This window comes from Tupaia chinensis, unplaced genomic scaffold (assembly GCF_000334495.1).
Source record: "Tupaia chinensis unplaced genomic scaffold, TupChi_1.0 Scaffold000619_1, whole genome shotgun sequence".
NCBI classification, from domain to species: domain Eukaryota; kingdom Metazoa; phylum Chordata; class Mammalia; order Scandentia; family Tupaiidae; genus Tupaia; species Tupaia belangeri.
In genome coordinates this window covers 906,788-927,694 of record NW_006160139.1, presented here as the reverse complement: position 1 = coordinate 927,694, position 20,907 = coordinate 906,788, and the positions used below count along the sequence as shown (strand labels likewise).

Below are 20,907 nucleotides of genomic sequence, written 5' to 3'. Positions count from 1 at the left end.
CTGTAGCTCTGAGGGCGAAAGAGTGCTCCCAAGTGAGCAGGGTTGTCAAGGAAACCTAACAAAGGTTAGGAACTCAGCTCTGGGGAGGGCTGCAGCAGGCAGTAGGCTAAAGGGGGGCGGCAGACCTTAGAGAGTGGGGTCTCTGCCTCCAGGAAGTCACTCATGACAAGTGTTCCCAGTTACCTGGTGAGGAGAAAATGAGATGTGGGGACCAGCAGTTAGCATAACGGCTATGTTGCTGGACTCCCATGTAGTCGATCGCAGTTCACATCCTGGACCCGGTGGCTTAAAACTCAACGCCGGGCACGTGTGCGTGTGTGCCCAAGATCCCGGGAGGAGAAGGGATTGCGCCATGGCCATCCCCCCTGGGGGGTGATTTCTTGCTTTCTGTCTCTCTGTCACTCTCTGTCTGGCGAGCACAGGCGCCCTATAGTAAAAACCTCTCAAAAAAAAAAAAAGAAAAAAGAGATGTGGCCACCCTAAACTTCTCTTTTGTGAATTTGTGGGCCCTGGAGGATGTGGTCGCATGCCCAGCTTCCTGAGGAGCTGGCTGGAACTGGAGGATCCCATGCAGAGCTGGTTTCCAGGTTCTTCCTCCATCCACCTAAGGGGCACGGGAGCCTTGCCCGCAGGAGGGAGCGGCCTGGTGGTGTATCCCGTATGTCTGGGAAGGCCTAGGCAGCCCTTGTCCATCAGCTGCCCAGGAAGGGACCTAGTCCCCCCTCCTTCATACCAAAATACTTATTCCACTTTTGCACCATTCCGAAATCTAGCACTGAGCCTACGAATCTCTGTGGGCTGAGACTGTAGGAGACAGGAAAAAAAACAGGGTCTGCATCATCTGCTTGTTGAAACCTAGGAACTTATTCTGGAGAATTTGGCAGGGAATGAACCTGCTACTTAGGTATATTGGGAGAAATTAAGTAAGAGTCATCTTTTTGAAAGTGTATTCACTTACCTTCTCCACAAGATGGGGCGGAGGACAGGGTCCTTGTGTTGCAGTCCACCCACAGTCCCAGCCAGTTGCTGTCACCACACACACACACACCCAGCATGCACTGGGAGGTTGCAGCACACAAACCCACAACCTATCCCCATGATTCTAGTTGTGTTACCCCTGTTACCACTTTAAAAAGGGGGAGCGAGAGTCCAGATAGTAACACAGTGAGTGCTTTATAAAACACAGTGCTCTACCCGCAGCCCATATGGGAAGGTTTCTAGTTTGAGTCCACACTGGGCACATGCTTGCCCATGATCTGGGGCTGGCTGTAGACCATGGCATCAAGACCCATTTGAGAGTATGCTAACTCTCTCTTGCTCATGGAAGAAATGGATGATTGAGCTTTAAAAATGTGCCTAAGTAGGGGCCAGCAAGTGGCATGATAGTTAAGGTGCTAGACTCCCACATGGCTGACTGCTGTTTGATTCCCAGACCTGGTGGCTTGAAAATCACCTCGCATATGTGTGTGTGTGCGTGTGCCTAAAATCCCAAAAGGAGAATGGAGGAAAAGGGATTGCGGTGTGGCCATCCCTTCTGGGGGGTGTGATTTCTCACTTTCCCTCTGTCTCTCTCCAGCAAGCACATGCGGGTGCATGCTTTTGCTATGGCAAAAGTCTAAAGGATAAATAAATAAAAAGAAGAAATTGTGTACAGGCACATATATTTGCATGTATGATCTATAAGACCGTAACAACAACTGCTGGGGGACAGTGCTCTTGTTTCCAAGTGCTCATTTAGCTTACAGATGCAGGGCTTCATATTCACTTTGGAGAGGAAAGAGGCACACTTACTTCCAGTGCTCGTGGAAGCAGCACCCTGTCTGAATGTGGAAGACGAGAAGTAGAGCACCTTCCACAGAGGCTCTGGACTGGTCTGCGACTGTTGGCTCTTTCTACCTGGTTAGTCCTCTTGGTCATTTAGAGAGCATGACCTGAAAGCCAAGTCTCATGGGGAAAAGTGGGGAGCAGAGCCGAGTGCAGACCCCTACCTACTTAATGGGAGTCTGTGGGGCAGTTTTCTCTGGCACATTCTCTTTGGGGGAAAGAAGGGCAGGGAGCAGCCAGCAGATGATGGCAAGCTGCCGAACATCACCAACCACCTGGGAGGTGAGGGGCTGCCGGCAAGGCTGGCTTCTTTCCAGAACCAGAGAGCTGTGTCTGTGGACAGGGCTCAGTTTTTGACTTTGCTGTCATTTGCAGACCTGTGAAATGGGACAACCGCTGCTTGACAGAAGTCAGTCAGGTTCACTGGTTAGTACCTGCCATCCCCGAGCTCCTCCTCAATGGCGAATTTACAAAGGTCTCTAGTGCAGGTCGTCCGCTTCCACAAGCACGGGACTCTTTCTGCAAACTGGTTGCCTTCTCTCCAGATCAGAGGGAAAATACCTACTCGCTAATCTCTGCTCTTACATTCTGGCTGGCTGCCTTAGACCGGGACTGTGGTGACCATGCAGTTTCGTCTTCTCTTCCCTCTTTGCAGCGCTGAGCGAGGTCGACCTCAGTCAGCACAGGGCTCAATGCTCCATAGTAAGCGAGAAGAAGGGAGATGCCCAAATGTGCCAACCGCTTAACAAGGTTCCACTTCTCCCTGTCAAACAGCCCATCTACCCTGGTCAGAAGTGTGGCTCGCAGTGCCCACTTCAGGACCCGCATCTGCCTCCCTCTCACATAGCTCTTAGTACAAAGTTACGGGTTATCTTCCAGAAGCCCTCTGCTTTTGTTTGCTGATGTGTGAGTTACCGTTCCTCTGGAGCAGTGACCCAGGCTCTAGAACCCCAATGGTAGGAAACACATGGAGAAGACAGAGGCCTCTCATCTCATCCCTGTGTGATTCCTCCCCGTAACTGCCCTAAACCATCAACGCCCAGGGTGTGAGGGAACCCAAATGTTCTGTTATGCTCTCTATTCCCATCAGAGGCCACCTGTAGTCTTTACAGCTTCTGATAAGGCTTTGCGACAAACGAGTGAGGAGTCCAGAATAAAGGGAAAACTAATCTTTACCGTTCTTCTCCTTCTTGTTTTCTTCCTCCCACTTTTCCCTGAACAACTGATCAGACTCCATAATGCACCCACCCTGTGACGGGGCAGATCTCTAATGCGCGTGTTCTGCCTTTCCAGGAAGCTGCTCTGGGACCCATTGCTACCTCCCCAGACCACACCAGAGAGCTGAGCACAAGATGAACCAGCACTCACTTGGCTCAAGATGCACCAGGCTATTCCACTGAGCTCTGAGAGCCCCAAGATGTCTGCGTGCAGTGACTTTGTGGAGCACATCTGGAAGCCTGGGTCCTGCAAAAACTGCTTCTGCCTGCGGAGCGACCACCAACTGGTGGCTGGCCATCCCCCGCCCAGAGCAGGCAGCCAGCCCCCTCCACCTCGCCTGCCTCCCAGGCCCGAGAATTGCCGCCTGGAAGATGAAGGTGTGAACAACTCACCCTACTGCAAACCCACAATCGCAGTAAAGCCCACCATGATGAGCTCCGAAGCCTCCGATGTGTGGACAGAGGCCGGCATTGGTGCTGAGGTCTCACAGGTGAGTCTGACTAAGCCCTGTAGTATTTTTATAGGGGCTGTTCCTGTTCCCACACTTGATCCTGGCTGGCAGCCAGGGAGGGCTGTCAGAGCAAGAATCCTGCAGCATGGCTTCTCATCAGCTTGCCCCAGGATTGCTCTTTCCCACTTGCTATCTCACTGTAGCCGCCCTGCTGTCTGTCCCTTTAGGCTAAGAGCCATTAATCCAGTCCCTCAAAATTTCCTCTCTAACTTGGAGACGGTTTAACAGCAGACAAGGTGAAGAATTATTTTTAAAAAGATTTTTTAAAAAATAATTCAATCAATAATTTAACATATATACCCAAGTAGAAATAATTGCATAACGAATGTCACATACCTAATACATTTCAACAACCATCAGTTTTTTTTCAACCTGCCCCATAATTTTCAAGCACATCCCAGGCATCACAATAATTTTAGTACATATCTTTTAAAAGAGGCAGTCTTCAGAAGAACACACATTATTACCACACATAAACATATTAATCTCTTAATATCATCCATTGCGCAGTGTTCATATTTCTAAGCTCAAAGCTCGATTTTACCAGCTTTGATCTATTGTGGATCGAAAGTTAGGTTCCTAGAAGCTAGTCCATTCTGCTCATACCACAGGTAACTATTATTTTTTTTCTTGAGCGGTTTTTGGCTTAGAGTGCATGTGCTCGTGAGAGAGAGAGAGACACAGTGAGAGGTAAGGTGAGAAATTACCCGCTGGGGGAGATGGCAACCCCACAATCCCTTTTCCTCTTCTCCTCCTGGGATCTTGGGCACACATGCACACGTGCCCAGTGGTTGCCCATGTGGGAGTCTCGTGAGGTAACTTTAAAAATGTGCAGTTATTCTGGGCCAGCTGGTAGCACAGAGTCAGGCTGGCTGGATCCCACGTGGCTGACTCTGAGATTCCAGTCCTGAACCCAAGGGCTCGTGTTCAACAACTTGCCTAACGTGGGTATACATGCATGCTCACAGGCTCCTAAAATCCCAAAAGGAGAAATGGAGAAGGGCTTTCAGCATGACCATGCTTCTACTTCCCCAGCTGGGGAGGGTTTGCTTTCTCATTTTCCCTCCCTCTCCCTGTCTCTCTCTCTGATGAACACACGCACCCTTTAGCAAATTAAACAAGTGTAATTACTCAGAAGGCACAGGGACCAGGCCTGTCTCAGACTTAGCCTAAGACCTGCTTGTTACCTGTTTGACCTCCTTGCTCATTCTAGTTCTCCTCCTGCAGTGTGGTGAGTGGATCAGGAAGGGTGTGTGAGCGGATGTGAACACAAAGGTCAGTTTTAGATCAGGGCGGCTTAATTGTGGAGAGGCATTTCCTGTGGTTGCAGTGGGCTCCCTGTCCCCTTCAGGGCTGCTCCACGTTCCCAAGCTGGATACACCCGTTCAGTAGGCTGTTTTCTACTTCCTTAGCTTTTACCCGTGTCAGCCCAGGAAGCTAAGCTTAGAGTCCTCTGAGAGAGGAGCTGGTGGCTCCCTGCTGTGAGGCCACTTCTGAAAGTGGGAGACGGGATCTGTAGGGGAAGGAGAGGAAGTGTCCCTGGGGTGGTAATGGCCAGTCTACCTCTCTTTGTCACAGCCCGGTCAGTCCTGTTACTTACATCAGACGCCAGCTGGGGTCACCACTGTCGGGATGAAGAGCAGATCTTGATGGCTGAAACCAGTCCCAAAAGGAGCCAGGAAGTCCAGATTCAGCTCAGAAACCATGCCCCCCTCCTGCCGTCCCCTCTGCCCACCCACGCTGTTTGAAAATCAGTGTAACTTTGACTTCTTCAGGGTTGTGTCGTGACAGCATTATTAAAAAACCAACCAACACAAAGCGAAAGTTAAACAAAACCCAAAACTCTGTTTTCTGAGCCTATAGCAAGGTTATTTCACTGGTAGTTGTGAGGAAGAATTCCCACTGAAATGGTTTTTTTTTTTTTTTTCAGTTTTGTGTTTTTCCCTACCTGCACACTTAGCCCGGAGGCCAGGTGGCCCCTATGCATCCCCCCTTCCCTGCCCTTCTTTCTCCCTGATGAAGACTAACCTAAGACTTTTTTGGGGCCATGCAGGTCATCTGGAGACGTGTCCCCAGCAAGCTCTCTCTCCCACTGGCCAAGCAAGATGACACACCGATGGTTTTCCTGGGTGGCGTCCGGGGCAGCCCTGTGGACGGCCATGCCCGCAGCCCACCTGGCTATGCCATGGTTGGCCTGCCCAGCCCTGAGCCCCGTGCAGAGCGGAGCCTGGCCTTCCACCCGATGGGTTTCACAAGCGAAAAGGCCAGGCAAGAAGAGAAAGCTTCATTCCCCTACCAGGAGCTGCCCCCGACGCAGGAGAGCTTCCGCCAGAAGCTGGCCACATTCTCCGGGATGACCTCCGGCTGTCACAAGAGCCCAGGGCCCTGCCCCACTGCACAGCCCCAGCTAGAGCCTGAGTCCTTAGGGGACGGAGAGGAGCCGAGGTGCTCGCCCTCAGGGGACAGTGAAGGTGGGGAGTACTGCTCAATCCTGGACTGCTGCCCCCCAGGCCCAGCTGCCAAGGACACCCCCCAGGCTGAGGGCACCCAGGACTGCTTGCCGGCCTGCTGGGAGCAGGGAGCTCGGGAGCCAGGCGTGTGTGTCCAGCCCATCCGGCCCACCGAGGATGAGCGGGGCCCGGCCTTCCCCAGGGAGTGCCGCAGCCAGAGCTCTGTAGCCAGCCCGGCCTGCCTGGACTCCAAGAAGCCACCGCTTCCCTCAGAGACTGCCGGCTCTTCTGATAGTCTTTCTTGTGGCGGTGGCGGCAGCCGGTCCCACAGCCCCTGTGTCCCCCACCTTGAGAATGATTACTGCTCTCTCGTGAAGGAACCCGTCCGGGGGAAACCGCAGGACCCTGGCTGCCAGCCTGTGGCCTCCAGCAAATGCCTCAGGCTGCCTGGAGAGCCACAGCCCACCACCACCCCCAGAGAGGCTGCCCCGCTGGAACCCATCTATGCTGAGAGCACCAAGAGGAAGAAGAGCAGTCCAGCGCCGTCCAAGCCGCAGGCCAAGGTAGAGCAGGCGGCAGCTGCCCAGGGCCAGGACCAGGCCCGCACGGGCAGCACCCGTGCTCAGAGAACCACAGCGGGCTGGGGCCGGGACAGGGAATGCCCAGACCTGGCTCCCCAGGCGTCAGCCACCATCACCGTCATGGCAGCACACCCAGAAGAGGACCATCGGACCATCTACCTGAGCAGCCCGGACTCAGCCGTGGGGGTACAGTGGCCACGTGGGCCTGTGAGCCAAGACCCGGGGGTGGTGGGAGAGACGTCAGCCACGCAGGGGCTGAGCCCTGGGGAGAGCCGCCCGCACGATGCAGACGAGAACACGCCCAAGGGGAAGCCGGCCATTCCCCCCAAGCTGTCCAAGAGCAGCCCGGCAGGGTCCCCCGTGTTGCCCTCTGTCTCCCCGCTGGCTGACCTCAGCGAGGGGAGCTGTGGTGGCACCAGCCTTGGGCCCCAGCCTTCACCCAGAGCCCCTAACAACCCCACGGCCTCCTGCCAGACCAATGGCGTCACTGCCACGGACCCCGTCAGGTGCCCCCTACCTGCCACCTTGGCGATGGACCAGAGGTGGCCCAGATACCAGACCGGCACCTGGAGTCGTCAGTGCCGGATAGAGGAGGAGAGAGAGGTGGAACAGGAACTGCTGAGTCGAAGCTGGGGAAGAGAGACAGAAAACGGGACCACGGAGCCCTCTAACTCCTCCACCTGGCACCGTCTTCGCCCCGGAGACAGCTCCTCTGGGCAGAGCAGCAAAGCCGGCACCGGGATGAGCAAATCGGCCTCTTTTGCCTTCGAGTTCCCCAAAGACAGAGGTGGGACTGAGGCGTTCTCCCCTCCACCGCCGCCCCCAAAGTCCAGGTGAGTACCACTGTCCGTGACTGCCTGTGGCCCAGGCCCGACAGCCCTCTCGCTGCTTCTCCGCAGGCTCTCGGGCCCACACTCTGTCCCGCCCTCCGGGTTCCGGCGTCTGCCTGATGCCCCCGTGCCTTTACACGAGTGCGCGAGAGTCCTGGTGTGGCCCGTGTGTGCTCAGTGCCCTGCTTGCAGTTGGCTGTTTGGAACAAATCTTTCAAAGCAACACACCTCCCAGCTGTCACTCACGTTTTATAATCTGTACTCTTCCGCCCCCCGCCCCCCATGCTTTCAGCAGGTTTTTTCAAGAGATTTATCCTGAAAAGTTTCATCTATTTAAACGTGCAGAAGAGTGCTGCAGGAGATTGTGCCACAGGATTTGGGAGGCAGAGAGGGAGGCAGCCGTCAGCTCTGGATGTGTGCTCAGAGCACGGTGGTGACTAGGCTTTGGGACCGAAGGCGGAAAGACGAGGCTCTGCCTGAGGTCGGTCGCCCTCGGATGTGCACTTTTTCAGGGAAGAACATGTAGCTTTGTGTTAGCAGACTGGCACACCCCGTTTTCTCACTGCCGCACCGCTCTCTCCTGCCAGTTTAAAGTCCCTTTCAAAGGTTCAGGAGAAATAAATGTCTTTTAAAGCTATTGAGCTTGTCTATAAATTCTGGGGGAAAAAAGTTCATTTAGAGCAAAAGTGATTTCTATTAAGGAAAAGAGAAACCTGCAGATTTTCAAAAAATGACAGCTTTTCCAAACAGACTTTCTCTAGTCCTGTCATTTCTGTTGGTTTGCCTCACGTCAGCAGCAGAGTACTGACCGCAGAGGACAGCTGTGACCCTTGACTCTGAGCAGGGAGCGTCTCCGGCTCGCTCGCACGGCCACGTCCTCGTATCGCCCTGGCTGTGCTCATGCCCTGGAGGATGGCCGTCCTCCCGGCTCTGAGGTAGCCGCTGACTCTTCGACCAGATTGACCTTCCTGAATGAGTAGGGGTGCAGCAACGGAGAGGAGCGCCCACTTACGTGGCTCTTACGTGGCTTCGAAGGTGTCAGACATATGAACTCACTGACTCCCCATGAATGAGTAGGACCAGTGTGCAGAGGACAGAACGGAGATCTGAAGTGACCTGCCTGAAGTTCTAGCCTTACCTGGCAGGCGCGCTCCGATGTCTGCGCTCCTGGGCCTTCAGGGTACCAGCGAGCACAGGAATTACATGGGGCGTGATCTGAGACATTAGCATCAGATCTTGCTGCCTTGCTCCTGGGTAGGGTAGTCAGAAACGTGGGCTTTGGCCTTAGAAAAGCAAGCTCAGGGCCAGCCATGATGGCGTGCACTGCTGAGATGCTGTGCATGCCGGCTGAGACCATGTCAGAGCCCAGCTCTAATTCCTGGTCTCACCTGCAGGCTGGGACCATGTCAGAGGCCCAGCTCTAATTCCTGGTCTCACCTGCAGGCTGGGACCATGTCAGAGCCCAGCTCTAATTCCTAGGCGCACCTGCAGGCTAGGACCATGTCAGAGGCCCAGCTCTAATTCCTGGTCTCACCTGCAGGCTGGGACCATGTCAGAGCCCAGCTCTAATTCCTGGTCTCACCTGCAGGCTGGGACCATGTCAGAGCCCAGCTCTAATTCCTGGTCTCACCTGCAGGCTGCATGCACTGGCACACACCTGTGAGCCCAGTGAGTTGCAGAGCTGAGGGGAAAGGATAGCAAGCTCAAGGCTGGTCTGGGCCACATAGTGAGACCGGGTCTGAAGAAGCGGAGGGGCTGAATGGTGGCAGCAATGAAGTGCATCGCTCTTCAATGCTGGCCCGTGTGGGAAAGTTCTGGGAATGCACCCAGAGACCTCCCTGAGCATCGAAGCATACTCCAGGCACGTGTGTCCCGGTGATGCAAGGCTGTCGAAGTCTGGGAGTGGATCATGGTGTCACGACTCTGTTGGAGGTGCTGTCTTTCTTTCTGTCTCTTTCATTGTCTCTCTCTCTGTTTTTATGTCTCTCCATCTCGTTCATGGAAGAAATAAGTAAATATTAAAAAAAAAAAAAAAGAGCGAGCTCATTGTTGTGGCATGTACCTGCAATTCCACTGAGAGGCTGAGGCAGGAGCATCGCTATAGCGAGACCCTGTCTCGAGGAAAAAAAATATATCCCATCTGTCTCACTTACAGAGTGAGTGAGCTAGAACAAGCCTCCCACTGTGACTGAGTCTCCAGGATACGCTTCTCTGAAATGGGATGAAAATATTTTCGTAACACTCTAATGGAATGACTCAAAGAGATGGACGACAGAACCCAAGGCATAGCTTAGCTATTATGTGGGCAGAAGCCCTCTGGGCTGCTGATCATGGTGGCGACACACGCACCATACAGGAGGCAGCCTGGTCCTATCCAAGAACACTACCTGAGCCGTAGAGAATCATAGGGCTTGGAGAAAGCCTGGTAACCATAGCAACGTGACTCAGAGTTTTGTTTTTGTTGTTTTTATTTTTATTTTTTTAAGGTTTTTGCCACAGGGTATGTGTGCTTACTGGAGAAACAGTGAGATGAAAAGTGAGAAGTCACTCTTAAGGGGATGGCCACACTGCAATCCCTTCTCCATTCTTCTGGGCTGTGGGCCACATGGGAGGCCAGCCCCATAATCGCCACACTACCTGTTGGCCTGGGGTGTTTTTTAGTATCTGGGCTTAGATCAGCCTTTTTGGCCCAGTTTATTATAATAAAATCCCTTGGATTATATGCAGCCTGACCGAGGTGGGAATCTCCAAGGTTTGGGGTTCTAGCCCTTAACAAACACAACAAAGAGACAAAAAAAAGTTCTTATTTCACAACTTTTGAGAGATAGACTTAGGAAATAAAATTAGCTTAAGAACACAAAAAAGAGAGAACATTTATTTAAAATCAAACTAGTATACATTTTTATTTGGCAATGATTTCCATTTTTCAAGCACTGCTGATGTTATCTTTTGAACCTTCACTTCTCTCCCTTGAGGAGATAAGAGGGCAGGCTTGGGACCGTAAGATGACTTTCAATTCTGGGGCTCAGTCCTTACAGAATTCCTCTGATGAGGGTGCTGGGAACCTCAGGGTCTCCAGATCCAGAAGGTTGAGAAGTTGGCCAATCAGAGTGGTAGTGATAGTGAGAATGCTACCACAGTTGACAAGTATTGATGCAGTAGAGACCCCCCCCCCACACCCTGTACCCAGGGAAGCTACGTCGTTGGACCTCCAGTGGTACCTGGAGCGGTGTTAGCACCGAGTCCCGTGTCGGATGTTTTTCCTACACGCATACGATGATAAAGCGTGGCACAGCAAGACAGTGACGCCTAATAATAAAACACGACAGCTATAACGAAGTACTGCTGTGAAGGTTACACAAAGCGGTCTTTTTCTCTCTCTGAAACCTTAGTAGAGTATTTTATTATTACTTGTCCATCTTTAGACCGAAGATGAACTAGTGACTTTCGGTGACTGTGTGTCACTGAAACTGGAAAGCAGAACCGTGGATGGGGGGCATGCTGTACCTGTAGATGCTGGTGTTTCTGGCAGGTCAATGTCACGTTTCCAAAATGGAAAAATGTAGGTCATAAACTAAAAGGTGAAATTAATTTCTTCTCTTGGGCCTGTTAAATGGGTCCTATTTTCAATGATCAGCTTCATTATTTGTTACATGCACTTTTAAAAAGTAAAAAAAAAAAAGCCCAGCTGGTAACGGGTATAAGGTGGCTGGATCCCACATGGCTGACTTTGTGGTTTGGTCCCAGGGCAGTGACTTGAAATCCAACATGGCGGTGAGTGTACATGCCCAAAATCTGGAGAGGAAAATGGAGGAGGAGGGATTTAGTCATGGTCATCCCCCTGATGGGGTGCCTCCTCATTTTCCCTTTCTGGCAAATGCATGTGCCCTATAGCAGATTTTAAAAAACTAAAAACTTGGGGCCAACAGGTGGCATGGTGGTTTAGTGCACTGGACTCCCACATGGCCAACTGCAGTTCGAGTCCCGGACCTGGCGGCTTGCTTTCTCACTTTCTCTCTCTCTCTTGCTCTTTCTCTCTCTCCCTCTTTCTATCTGGTCAAAGTAAAATAAAATAAATAAAGTTAAATAAAATAATTCTTTAAGGAAAAAAAAACACTCTGAAGAAAGGGCCAGCTTCAAGCAGGGCATGTTATTCTCTACTTACACAGTGTAGAGAGGCTGACAGACACATCAGCGTTCTCAGGCCACTGTGGAAACGTAGAAGGATTTTCTTGTTTGTCTATCATTCTGTTTTATGAAACCGACCTGGAAGGGGACAAAGAGATGTTAAGAGTGCCTCAGCTTTCCTCTGGTACCGCTTCAAACGTTTGGCGGCAGCTTACCTGTGTCTGAGCCATCACCTTCTGCAAACCCACATCTGTGCTCCCGAGACCCTCTTGCCAAGAGGCCACACAGAACAAAGGTTCTCCATGCTCCTGGAGTTTCAGCACAGGCTCAGCCCCTTCCCTGGCCGAGGGCAGAATCTGGGTGTTTCCCTGCCTGCCGCTGTAGGCAACCTCCTACACCCACACCCACACCTACTGAGCAGATGGGCCCTACCTAGTCTCTGGGCCACCTCATCCCTCTAGGGCAGGGTCATAAGGCAGAGATCCGTAAGTACTCCTGACTGGGGAGAAAAGCTGCAGAAGAGTGTGGATTTCTCATTTAAAATGTCACCTTCCAAACGTAAGGCAGTTTAATGTGAGCTTCAGTGCCTGGGGACATGGGCAGCCTGTGAAAGAATCACATTGCTTCCCGCCTCTGATTTCTTCATAGCCGCCAACCTGGTCTTAAAGGACTTATGGCCGAGCGGCAAGGTCAGGTAGAGGCGAGTAATGAGTTGAGTGCAGGAAGCCCACATGGCCCGGTAGACCTGCGCTCAGGTGGAATGAGGCCGATGGGTGGATGAGAAACAAGACATATGCTATGTACTATCCATGTCCAAGTGGTCTGGTCTCAGGTGAGACTTTTCAAAAGAAAAGTTACCCCCCAGAAAGTGAGAGATGGTTCTCTCTTAAAGGTATCATCCTGCTTGTCTTCACTGTAGCCCAGTCTTTATTTAGTTCTCCACTTCCTCTGTGTGGATGCTGGAGACCAAAGCGCTTTCCTCTCTCAGTTCTCTTGGACAGATAGTCACAGTGTCATCAATGGGGTTCATTTCTGTCCCCAGAAGCAGCTTCTTTGTTAATTCTTGGGACAGAAATAGCTCCACTGTGGGACTAGCAGGTGTTGTGGTGGTTAAGGCACTGGACATTCCAACATGGTCGACCATGGTTCAAGTCTCAGACCTGGTGGCTTGCTTTCTCACTCTCGCTCATCAAATTAAAATAAATGAATGAAAATTTAAAATTAAATTTAAAAAAATTTTTTTAAATGGCTTCCCTGAGTTGTCTCTCCCATGGTCTCTCAGCATGAGCCCCGAGGATGGGAATAGAATTGAAATGGGTATGTGTTTGCAGATGCCGTGCCCACCCTTGTGAAAGCTCTAAATATTCTGTTCTGGAAGTATTTGCTTCTTTTAAGTTTCTTTTTTTTCCGTACATGTGAGAGATGTTGTAGGCAGAGAGTGTGCCCAGTTTGTTTACATTTGCAAGTAATCAGTGCACAAGAATTGCTAAAGAAGAGGCAGGTAGCTTTGCATGCAGAGCATCCTTCTGAACCAGGTCTCCAGGCTGTCCTGCATTCTCTTCAGGCCCCTTTGGGCAGTTTACACTGAGTCTTGTGTTCCATTAAAATGGGTTCGTATTTGCATCTCCTGAGAAACTGGAAACTACTAGGAATGTGGGGAGATAGCTCATACATTCTTTTTTTAACTTCCCTAAAGCGTACCTTAGCACAGAACCTATAAATAATAGGTAGTCAATAGAGAATTAATGAATAATTAATTTAAATAAAAGGGGCCAGAGTGAAGGACAGCGTAAGCAGTCCTAGGCCTGATTTGTCATTGAACACCGTAACTCCACGGCTGTCCTTGCTCAGGAGCAAAGAAGCGGAGGTTAATCAGTGTTAATACTTTAATATGGACATGCACCATGTAGACACAATGCATCCTTTCATGGATTAATTACTCTCCAGTGATCATGCTTTTGCAACTGGACTCTAGTACTCTCTTTTTAAAAGAAGCTGAGCAGGTGTGCAGAGCCAGCACTGTCTTGCCATAGGAATGTTCCTTTGACGTGTAATCATCTGAAGACTTTTTTTTCCCACCAGTGAATTGCGAGGAATTCCATGGTGTGGTTTTGCTTCTCTGTGAATAGATTTTCCATGTTTCTGAGATGCTTTGGGAAACAAGTTTGGGCTATATGATCATCCCCTCTCTGTCACGTAGTCAGAGGGACTTTGTTTCTAGAATGGCCAGCCTACTTTCTGGGTATGAAACTCCAACTCGTGGGGAATTTTCTGTGTTGGCCCAGCTAGTGTTTTATAGTTACTTTGGGACTGTCAATCAGTAAAGGGCTTGCATCTTTCTACTGGGATGATAGACCAGCTATAGACTTCGTGTCTCTTTCTGTATCTAATAAGTTTTAGGGTTTAAAGATCAGAGTCTGTATAATCTGCTTAAATCACTCACTATTTTTTTCTATTGACTTTTAGGTAGAGCTCCAAAATGAGAGTGTTTATGTTCATAACATACAACTCTGTAAAATTCCCTGCCTCAATTAGTTTTTGTCCAATGCCCTGGATCACTTATTCTCTGTGCTTCTCTGCCTTATATAAACCATTACTCTTTTTTTGGGTGATGAGGATAACTTCCCAGGTTGAAGATTACTTTTTTTAAGATCCTTCTCTTGGGACCAGCAGATGGCAGAGTGATTATATTGTTGGACTCCCACATGGCCAAATGTGGTTTGAGTCCCAGACCCGGTGGCTCGAAACTCATGCTGTGCACATGTGCCCAAGATCCCAGAGGGAGGATGGAGGAGAAGGGCCTGCAATGTGGCCATCTCCCTGGGTGTGAGTATGTGATTTCTTACTTCCCCTCTCACTGTCTGTCTCTCTATCTCTTTCTCTCTCCTCAGCCCATGCACAAGTACCCTAAGGCAAAACCCTCTTAAAACAGTTTTTTTTAAATTCTTCTCTTTTACTGAGATACGTAGCTCCCTAGTTAATTTTAGTGTCTATTACTATCAAATGACCCCCCCCCAACTTCTAGTGGTTTTTTAGCCATTTTATACAAATTTATACACTCATTTTCTAAGCTCTAAAACCCAGACAAATTGGTGGTGATATATATGGCTGTACCATACCCAGGGTAGAGAGTCCTTCAGGATTACCTCGAGTCTTTGGGAACTCCAGATGGCAGTCAAGAGGAGTGGGAATAAAAATCGGGGGTAAATACAAGAAGAGTTGAGATAAATCGACATATTGTTTGCCCTTGGTTATCAGGAAGGGGAAGGGGAGTATTTGATTTTTAAATCAAACAAAGTGGGGAATCACTTAAAATAAGCAAATTCAGGGCTGGCCCTGTAACACAGCAGGAAAGTACTATAATTCAGAAGCCAGATCCTCCATGGACCACTGTGGTTTGAATCCCAGCCCTGGGGCTTAAAAAATACACTGGGTGTGTGCATGCTTGCCCCAAATCCTGACAGAAGAAAAATAAGGGTTGTGGTGTGATCACGCACCATTAGGGGTGCTTCCTCTCTTTTCCTCCTCTCCCTGGCAATTAGAAATACGTATTTCCGTGCGGATCTAAAGGAGGGTAAGGTTTAGCTGCCATGGCACAGCAGTACTGCAAGTTCCCTGCATGGCTCTAAGCCACGTAGCCAACAGTGAGTTAGGACCCAGGCCCAGGATTTGGAGGAGCTGGATGGCTGCAACAGAGGTCACAATGTGACCAGACCCTGTCAGGAGTGCTTTTTCTGGTCTCTCTGTTGACATGCACACACGCTCTATCATTAAAAAGCAAGGGGTGGGGGAGATGTGAACCTTTACAGCAATTGGGTTGCATCCTCCTTAATGGATCCTCCAGAAGTAGGTACGATTTCTGATTGATGGGAATACAACCTGGAGCTCAGAGTGAGGGCCTACCCTGCAGTCAGGCTGGCCATAGCCCATCGGCACTGTGCAGGTGTGGAGATGGAGTCCAGACACAGGTGCCAGGTGTTTGCCAGTCCAACCTGAAAACCTAAAAGTTACCATCTAAATCGCAAAATCTCTGGTGGTCAATAAGCATTCTCCATATTAATTTAAGAGTTAAGAATGTCCATAGCTTTGGGTGGGAGAAGCAAATCTGGTTTGTCCAGCCTAGTGGCCCTAGGCTGGGAGTTTAGCAGAAGGCCATGCTATTCGATACAGTCACGAATTTCAGATCGCGGTGCAAAAATGTCTTGTTTCCTTTTAGTGAGCAGTTATGAATGTCTCATTTTAACTTTCGGAACTCAGTGTTTTAGTAAATAATATTTACCACTCAGCTTATTACATATATTTAGGGCATTTCCCTATAGACCTTCAATTTTTCAATTCTTAAGCCTCGTTAAGCAGCTTATGACCGCCTTATTCTCTTTGAATCTCACATTGATTTTCTGTGTCCAGTCTTGGGCAGTGGGGTGCCAAGTGCAGGAGGTGATCAGAATCTTTCAGAGGGACAGTTTGAAAATGGGAGCTAAGTGGTATGCGTTGTTTCGTAGTACGTCGCCTATGTCGTTTTGCAAACCTTGACAGGCAGTGAGACCATCTTTCTTACTGACAGGCTCAGGTAGAGGCAGGGCATCTTTCCCAAGGAGAAAATAAAAGAGAACCAGGATAGATATTTGCTGGTCTGACATTTACTTGGTAACCTTCCTTCAAATCTCTGAAGATGACTTCTATATTCCTGACAACTCCAAAACCTGACCAAGGAAAGGCTACATAGTGGATCCTAGATCTGGACTCCAGTTTATCCTGCTTTCAGTGCGGTCCATGATTCCTACAAAAGAAGAAACTTGAGGAAAATAAAGAGGGTCTGGAATACGGGTAGACCAGAGCCCTGCAGGTCCGGGTCTGAGATCAGAACCGAAACGTGAAGGCGGAGCCCTCTTGCCTGGGGGACGCACAGGTCACCTCCTAGGTGATATTGGCAAGCTGGTTGGCCAAGAAAGAAGATTGAAATCCTGCCTCATACCATACACCGGTGAAATGCAGATGAAAGGATGGTCCAGATGGGAAAGATAAGATCAAAAGGCTAATTTTAAAACACTCATAGGAACTTTAGGACCCTAAAGATGTAAATCATAAAATGATCAGTGGCTTTTACCTCATCACATTAAGAATTTCTGTTGAACTGAGGATGCCACAGGCAGTTTATAGAGGGGTGAGAGATAGAGAAAAGTGTATTAAAGACAACAAGAAATCAACATATAACATATGTAAGTATAAACTTGCTAGTAAGTCAGCCAGCATAGTACAGGGAAACCACTAGGAAAATGGGTAAAAGACATGACTACAGTTAACAAAAGGGAAAACTAAGTACATGACAAGGATATGAAGAGCTGCTTAGCTTCATAAATCAGAGGACTGTGAAAGGAAGGAACAGTATGCTATCACATTATGTCCGTCAGATTGATAGAATTTACAAAGTTAGGTAATACCAGATTTTGGCAAAGATATAGAAAAACAGCTATTTAAACAGCTATTTTTAAAAGTATAAGAATACATTGTCAGGGGACCAGCAGTTGGCATGTTGGCTATGTTACTGGACTCCCATGTAGTTGACCACAGTTTGAGTCCCAGACCCGGTGGCTTAAACTCACTCCAGGCGTGTGTGCCCAAGATCCCAAGAGGAGAATGGAGGAGAAAGGATTTTGGTGTGGCTATCCCCCCAAGGGGTGATTTCTTGCTTTCTGTCTCTCTCTGTCTTTCTGGCGAGCCATATGCGTTCTATAGCAAAAACCTCTAAAAAAAAAAAAGAGTCCACTGTCTCCCACAGTCTTCTTTCCTGAGTATTATGTGCCCTAGAAAAATACACACACAGGTCAGTAAGGGAGCATTCACAACATTGTTTATAATAGCAGGGAAGAGGAGCAAACCCAGCTATTCCTCTGTAGAGAAATACGATTTCATGATTATGAAGTGACAGCAGTCAGAGACTATGATCTGGAAGTTTGCACAAAAATGTGATGGACATTAAACAGGTATTGAGTGAGAAAACTAAAAAACAAGTTCTGTAACATAACGCAGTTAAAAGTTAAATACATGTAAACACATACCCCGGGCCCACAGGTAGTGTTTTGGTTAAGGTGCTGGATCCCACATGGCTGACTCCACAGTTAGAGTTCCGGACCCTGCGGCCTGGAAGACACGCTGGGCACGTGTGCCTGTGTGCCCAACACTCCTTAGAGGAGAATGGAGAAGTGATTGTGGTGTGGCCATCCCCCAGGGAGTGATTTGTCACTTTCCCTATCTGTGTCTCTATGGCCAGCCCACTTACCCTACGGCAAAAATGTAAAAACAAAACAAGAATACACACACACATAAAGTAATATTATCTCTCTTTTTTAAAAATAAATTCTTTATTATTATTACTATTATTATTTATACATTCAATCACTATACATCATTAAGTTAAGCTGTATTAATCTTTCAGACAGTCTTTGTTTTTAAAATGTGGTAAATTCCACAACATACGTTAACTTACTATTTTTAAATATACAGTTCAGTATTGAGTACGTTCACATTGTTGTGCAACCCGTCCCCAGAACTCTTGTCCTCTTGCGAAACTGAAACTCTATACCCATTAAACAAAGCTCCCCTCCCTCCGCCCCCAGCCCCAGGCTTTCTCTGTAAATTTGACCACTCTAGGCACTTCACATTAGCGGTCCTTTCCATGTCCTGGCCAGATTGTGAGCAATGCAGCGGTGAACATGGACGTATAGAGGTCTTTCTGAGGAAGTGATTCTGATCTCCTTTGGCTTTATAGCTGGAGGGTTATGTTGTGGTTTTCTTTCTTAATTCCTTTAGGAACCTCCACGCTGTTTTTGTAATGGCTGTGCTGATCTGTTTATTCCTGCCCAGTGTACTAGGGTTCCTTTTCCCCACACACCGCACCCTAACGTTTAACTCTTGTCTTTTTGAGAGCACCTATCTTAATAGATAGGAGTTTTCATTCGCATTTCCCTGTTGATTACTGATGTTGAGCACCTTTCCATAAGTCTGTTGGTCATTTTATGTCGTCTTGGAGAAATGTTTGAGTTCCTTGCCCTTTTTTAAGTGGGTTATTTGTTTTCTGCCATTGAGACGTAGGAGTTCTTGGGAAATTTTGGATATCTACCTTTTATATAAACCAGAGATGTAGTTTTTTCTTGGCTTGTGGGTTGCCTTTGTATTTGTTGATTTTTTTCCCCCTGTGTTGTGCAGTAGCTTTTTAGTTTGATTTATTCCTATTTAGTTATTTTTGCTTTTATCGTCCTAACTTCTGGTGTGAAGTAACTTCTGGTGTGGAATTCATTGTGAAAGTCAAAGTTAAGGAGCTCTTCCCTAGGTATCTTTTAGGCATTTCATAGTTCAAGTTTTATTTTTAGGTCTTTTATCTGTTTAAAATTTATTTTTCTGTATGTGAAAAATAAGGGTCCGATTTTATTCTTTAGTATATGGAAATCCTATTTTCCCAGCACCATGTATTAGAGGGACTGTCCTTTCCCTATTGCGTCTTCTTGGAGCCCTCATCAAAAATGAGTTGACCATGTATGTTTGAGTTTATTTCTGAGCACTGTTCTGTTTCACTGGCCTGTGTTTCTGTTTTTGCAACAGTACCATACTGTTTGATTACAGTGGCTTTTTAATACAATTTAAAATCAGGAAGTGTGATGCCTCCAACTTTGATTTTTCTTCTCAGTCTTGCTTTGACTAGTCAGGGTATTTTTGTGGCTCCATATGAGTTTTAGTTGGATTCTTCTGTTTCTGTGAAGAATGCCATTAGATTTGGATAGAGATTACATTAAATACATTATACGGCTTTGGTAGTGTAGACATTCTAACAATATTAATTCTTATAGTCTATGAGCATACGATAGCTTTCCATTGATCTGTATCTCCAGTTTCTTTTATCAGTGCATCAATGTTTTTATTGTTTTCTGTGTGCAAATATTTCACTTCAGTTCTTTTTTTTTTTTTTTTTGGAGAGATTTTTGCTATAGGGCACGTGCACTTGCCAGAGAGACAGAAAGTGAGAAATCAGTCCCCAGGAAGGATGGCCATGCTGCATTCCCTTCTCTTCCACTTTCCTCTGGGGATTTTGGGCATGCACACACATGCACCCAGCCTGGGTTTTAAGCCACCCGGTCCAGGACTTGAACCACAGTTGACCATGTGGGAGTCCAGCAATTGCAACTGTTATGCCATCTGCTGGTCCCTACTCCATTACATTTTTTTCTAAGTTTTTTTTAATGGTATCATAAATGGGATTGGTTATCTTTTTTCCCCCAAAGTTTGTTTGCTTATTGTTTGTCTAGAGGCAGGAAGAAAACAGGCTTCCCTCGCAGGGTCTTCCTGCTTCGTCATCACCCAGCCAGTATCATGGCAGGCATGTGTGCTCCTGACAAATACAGGGAGACCTTGAACCCAAACTTGGGACCTTTCCATATGTCTGCGCATTCCAGAGTGTGCACTGTGGCTGACCCAGGATTGTGTTCTTAATTTCTTTTTCAGTTAGTTTGTTAATTGTGTATAAATGTGCTCTTGATTTTTATATGTTCATTTTAAATTCTGCAATTGTACTGAATTCATTTATTAGTTCTAACAAGGTTCTTTTGTGGAATATTTTGGGGTCCCTACCTATTTTGAGTTAGTCAACCACCAGATTTGTGTGTGTGTGTGTGTGTGTGTGTGTGTGTGTGTGTGTACGTACTTAGGAATGAGAGTGGGTGGTATGAAGGGAAAAGGAATCCTAGGAGGCTAAAGGTACTCATGGGAGATTTTTTTCTTTTTGCAGAGGGAAGGCAGGTTGGTGAAATAAAAGGAGTTGCTCTTTTTCTAGATTTTTGTGTAATGACAGTGAGGTGACAGAGTTGAATAGTCTGATAGTGTGTCAGCCACTCAGTTGGGCCGTACTGTGAAATGTCACATCTTGAACACACAGATTCAAAGTAAGATTTGTGATAGACAAATTAACTCTTGTTAGTTTAGAATAAGGCATGCCCTCAGAGCACTAACCTGTTTACCTTCTTCCAGATTCTTTTAAATATCATTATAAAAGTAGAAGCATTGAGGTGGAGTGAAATCTCTAGCCCGTCTGATGATTTCTGCTCTGTTCAGAAACTCAGAAGAATGATGTAGTTACTGGAGGTTGCTGAAGTTACCTGTTTGTCCATCCCTCCCCCTTTCTATTTAACCAGCACTTTCCATGTGCATACTGCTCTTTGTAGCACTTTAAACATTTAATTCATCAAATCTTCCCAACAGCCTCATGAACTTTGTATTGTTACTGGTATTTTATGGGCCGGAAACTGAAACAGAGAGACTAAGCGCCTTCTCCAAGGCACACAGCCGGTAAGCTATGATCTAGGTCCCTTGTGCTC

At 47.9% G+C, this 20,907-nt stretch overlaps 1 protein-coding gene across 1 annotated transcript in view; it reads left to right on the top strand.

Annotated features, from left to right (window-relative positions):
* PRAG1 (PEAK1 related, kinase-activating pseudokinase 1) overlaps positions 1–20,907 on the top strand; it is a gene marked incomplete in the record, with an annotated part of 65,237 nt that overhangs the window by 1,837 nt on the left and 42,493 nt on the right. Inside the window, 2 exon segments of the mRNA XM_027775956.1 lie at positions 3,118–3,532; positions 5,607–7,417. Coding sequence (XP_027631757.1) covers positions 3,203–3,532; positions 5,607–7,417 — 2,141 coding nt within the window.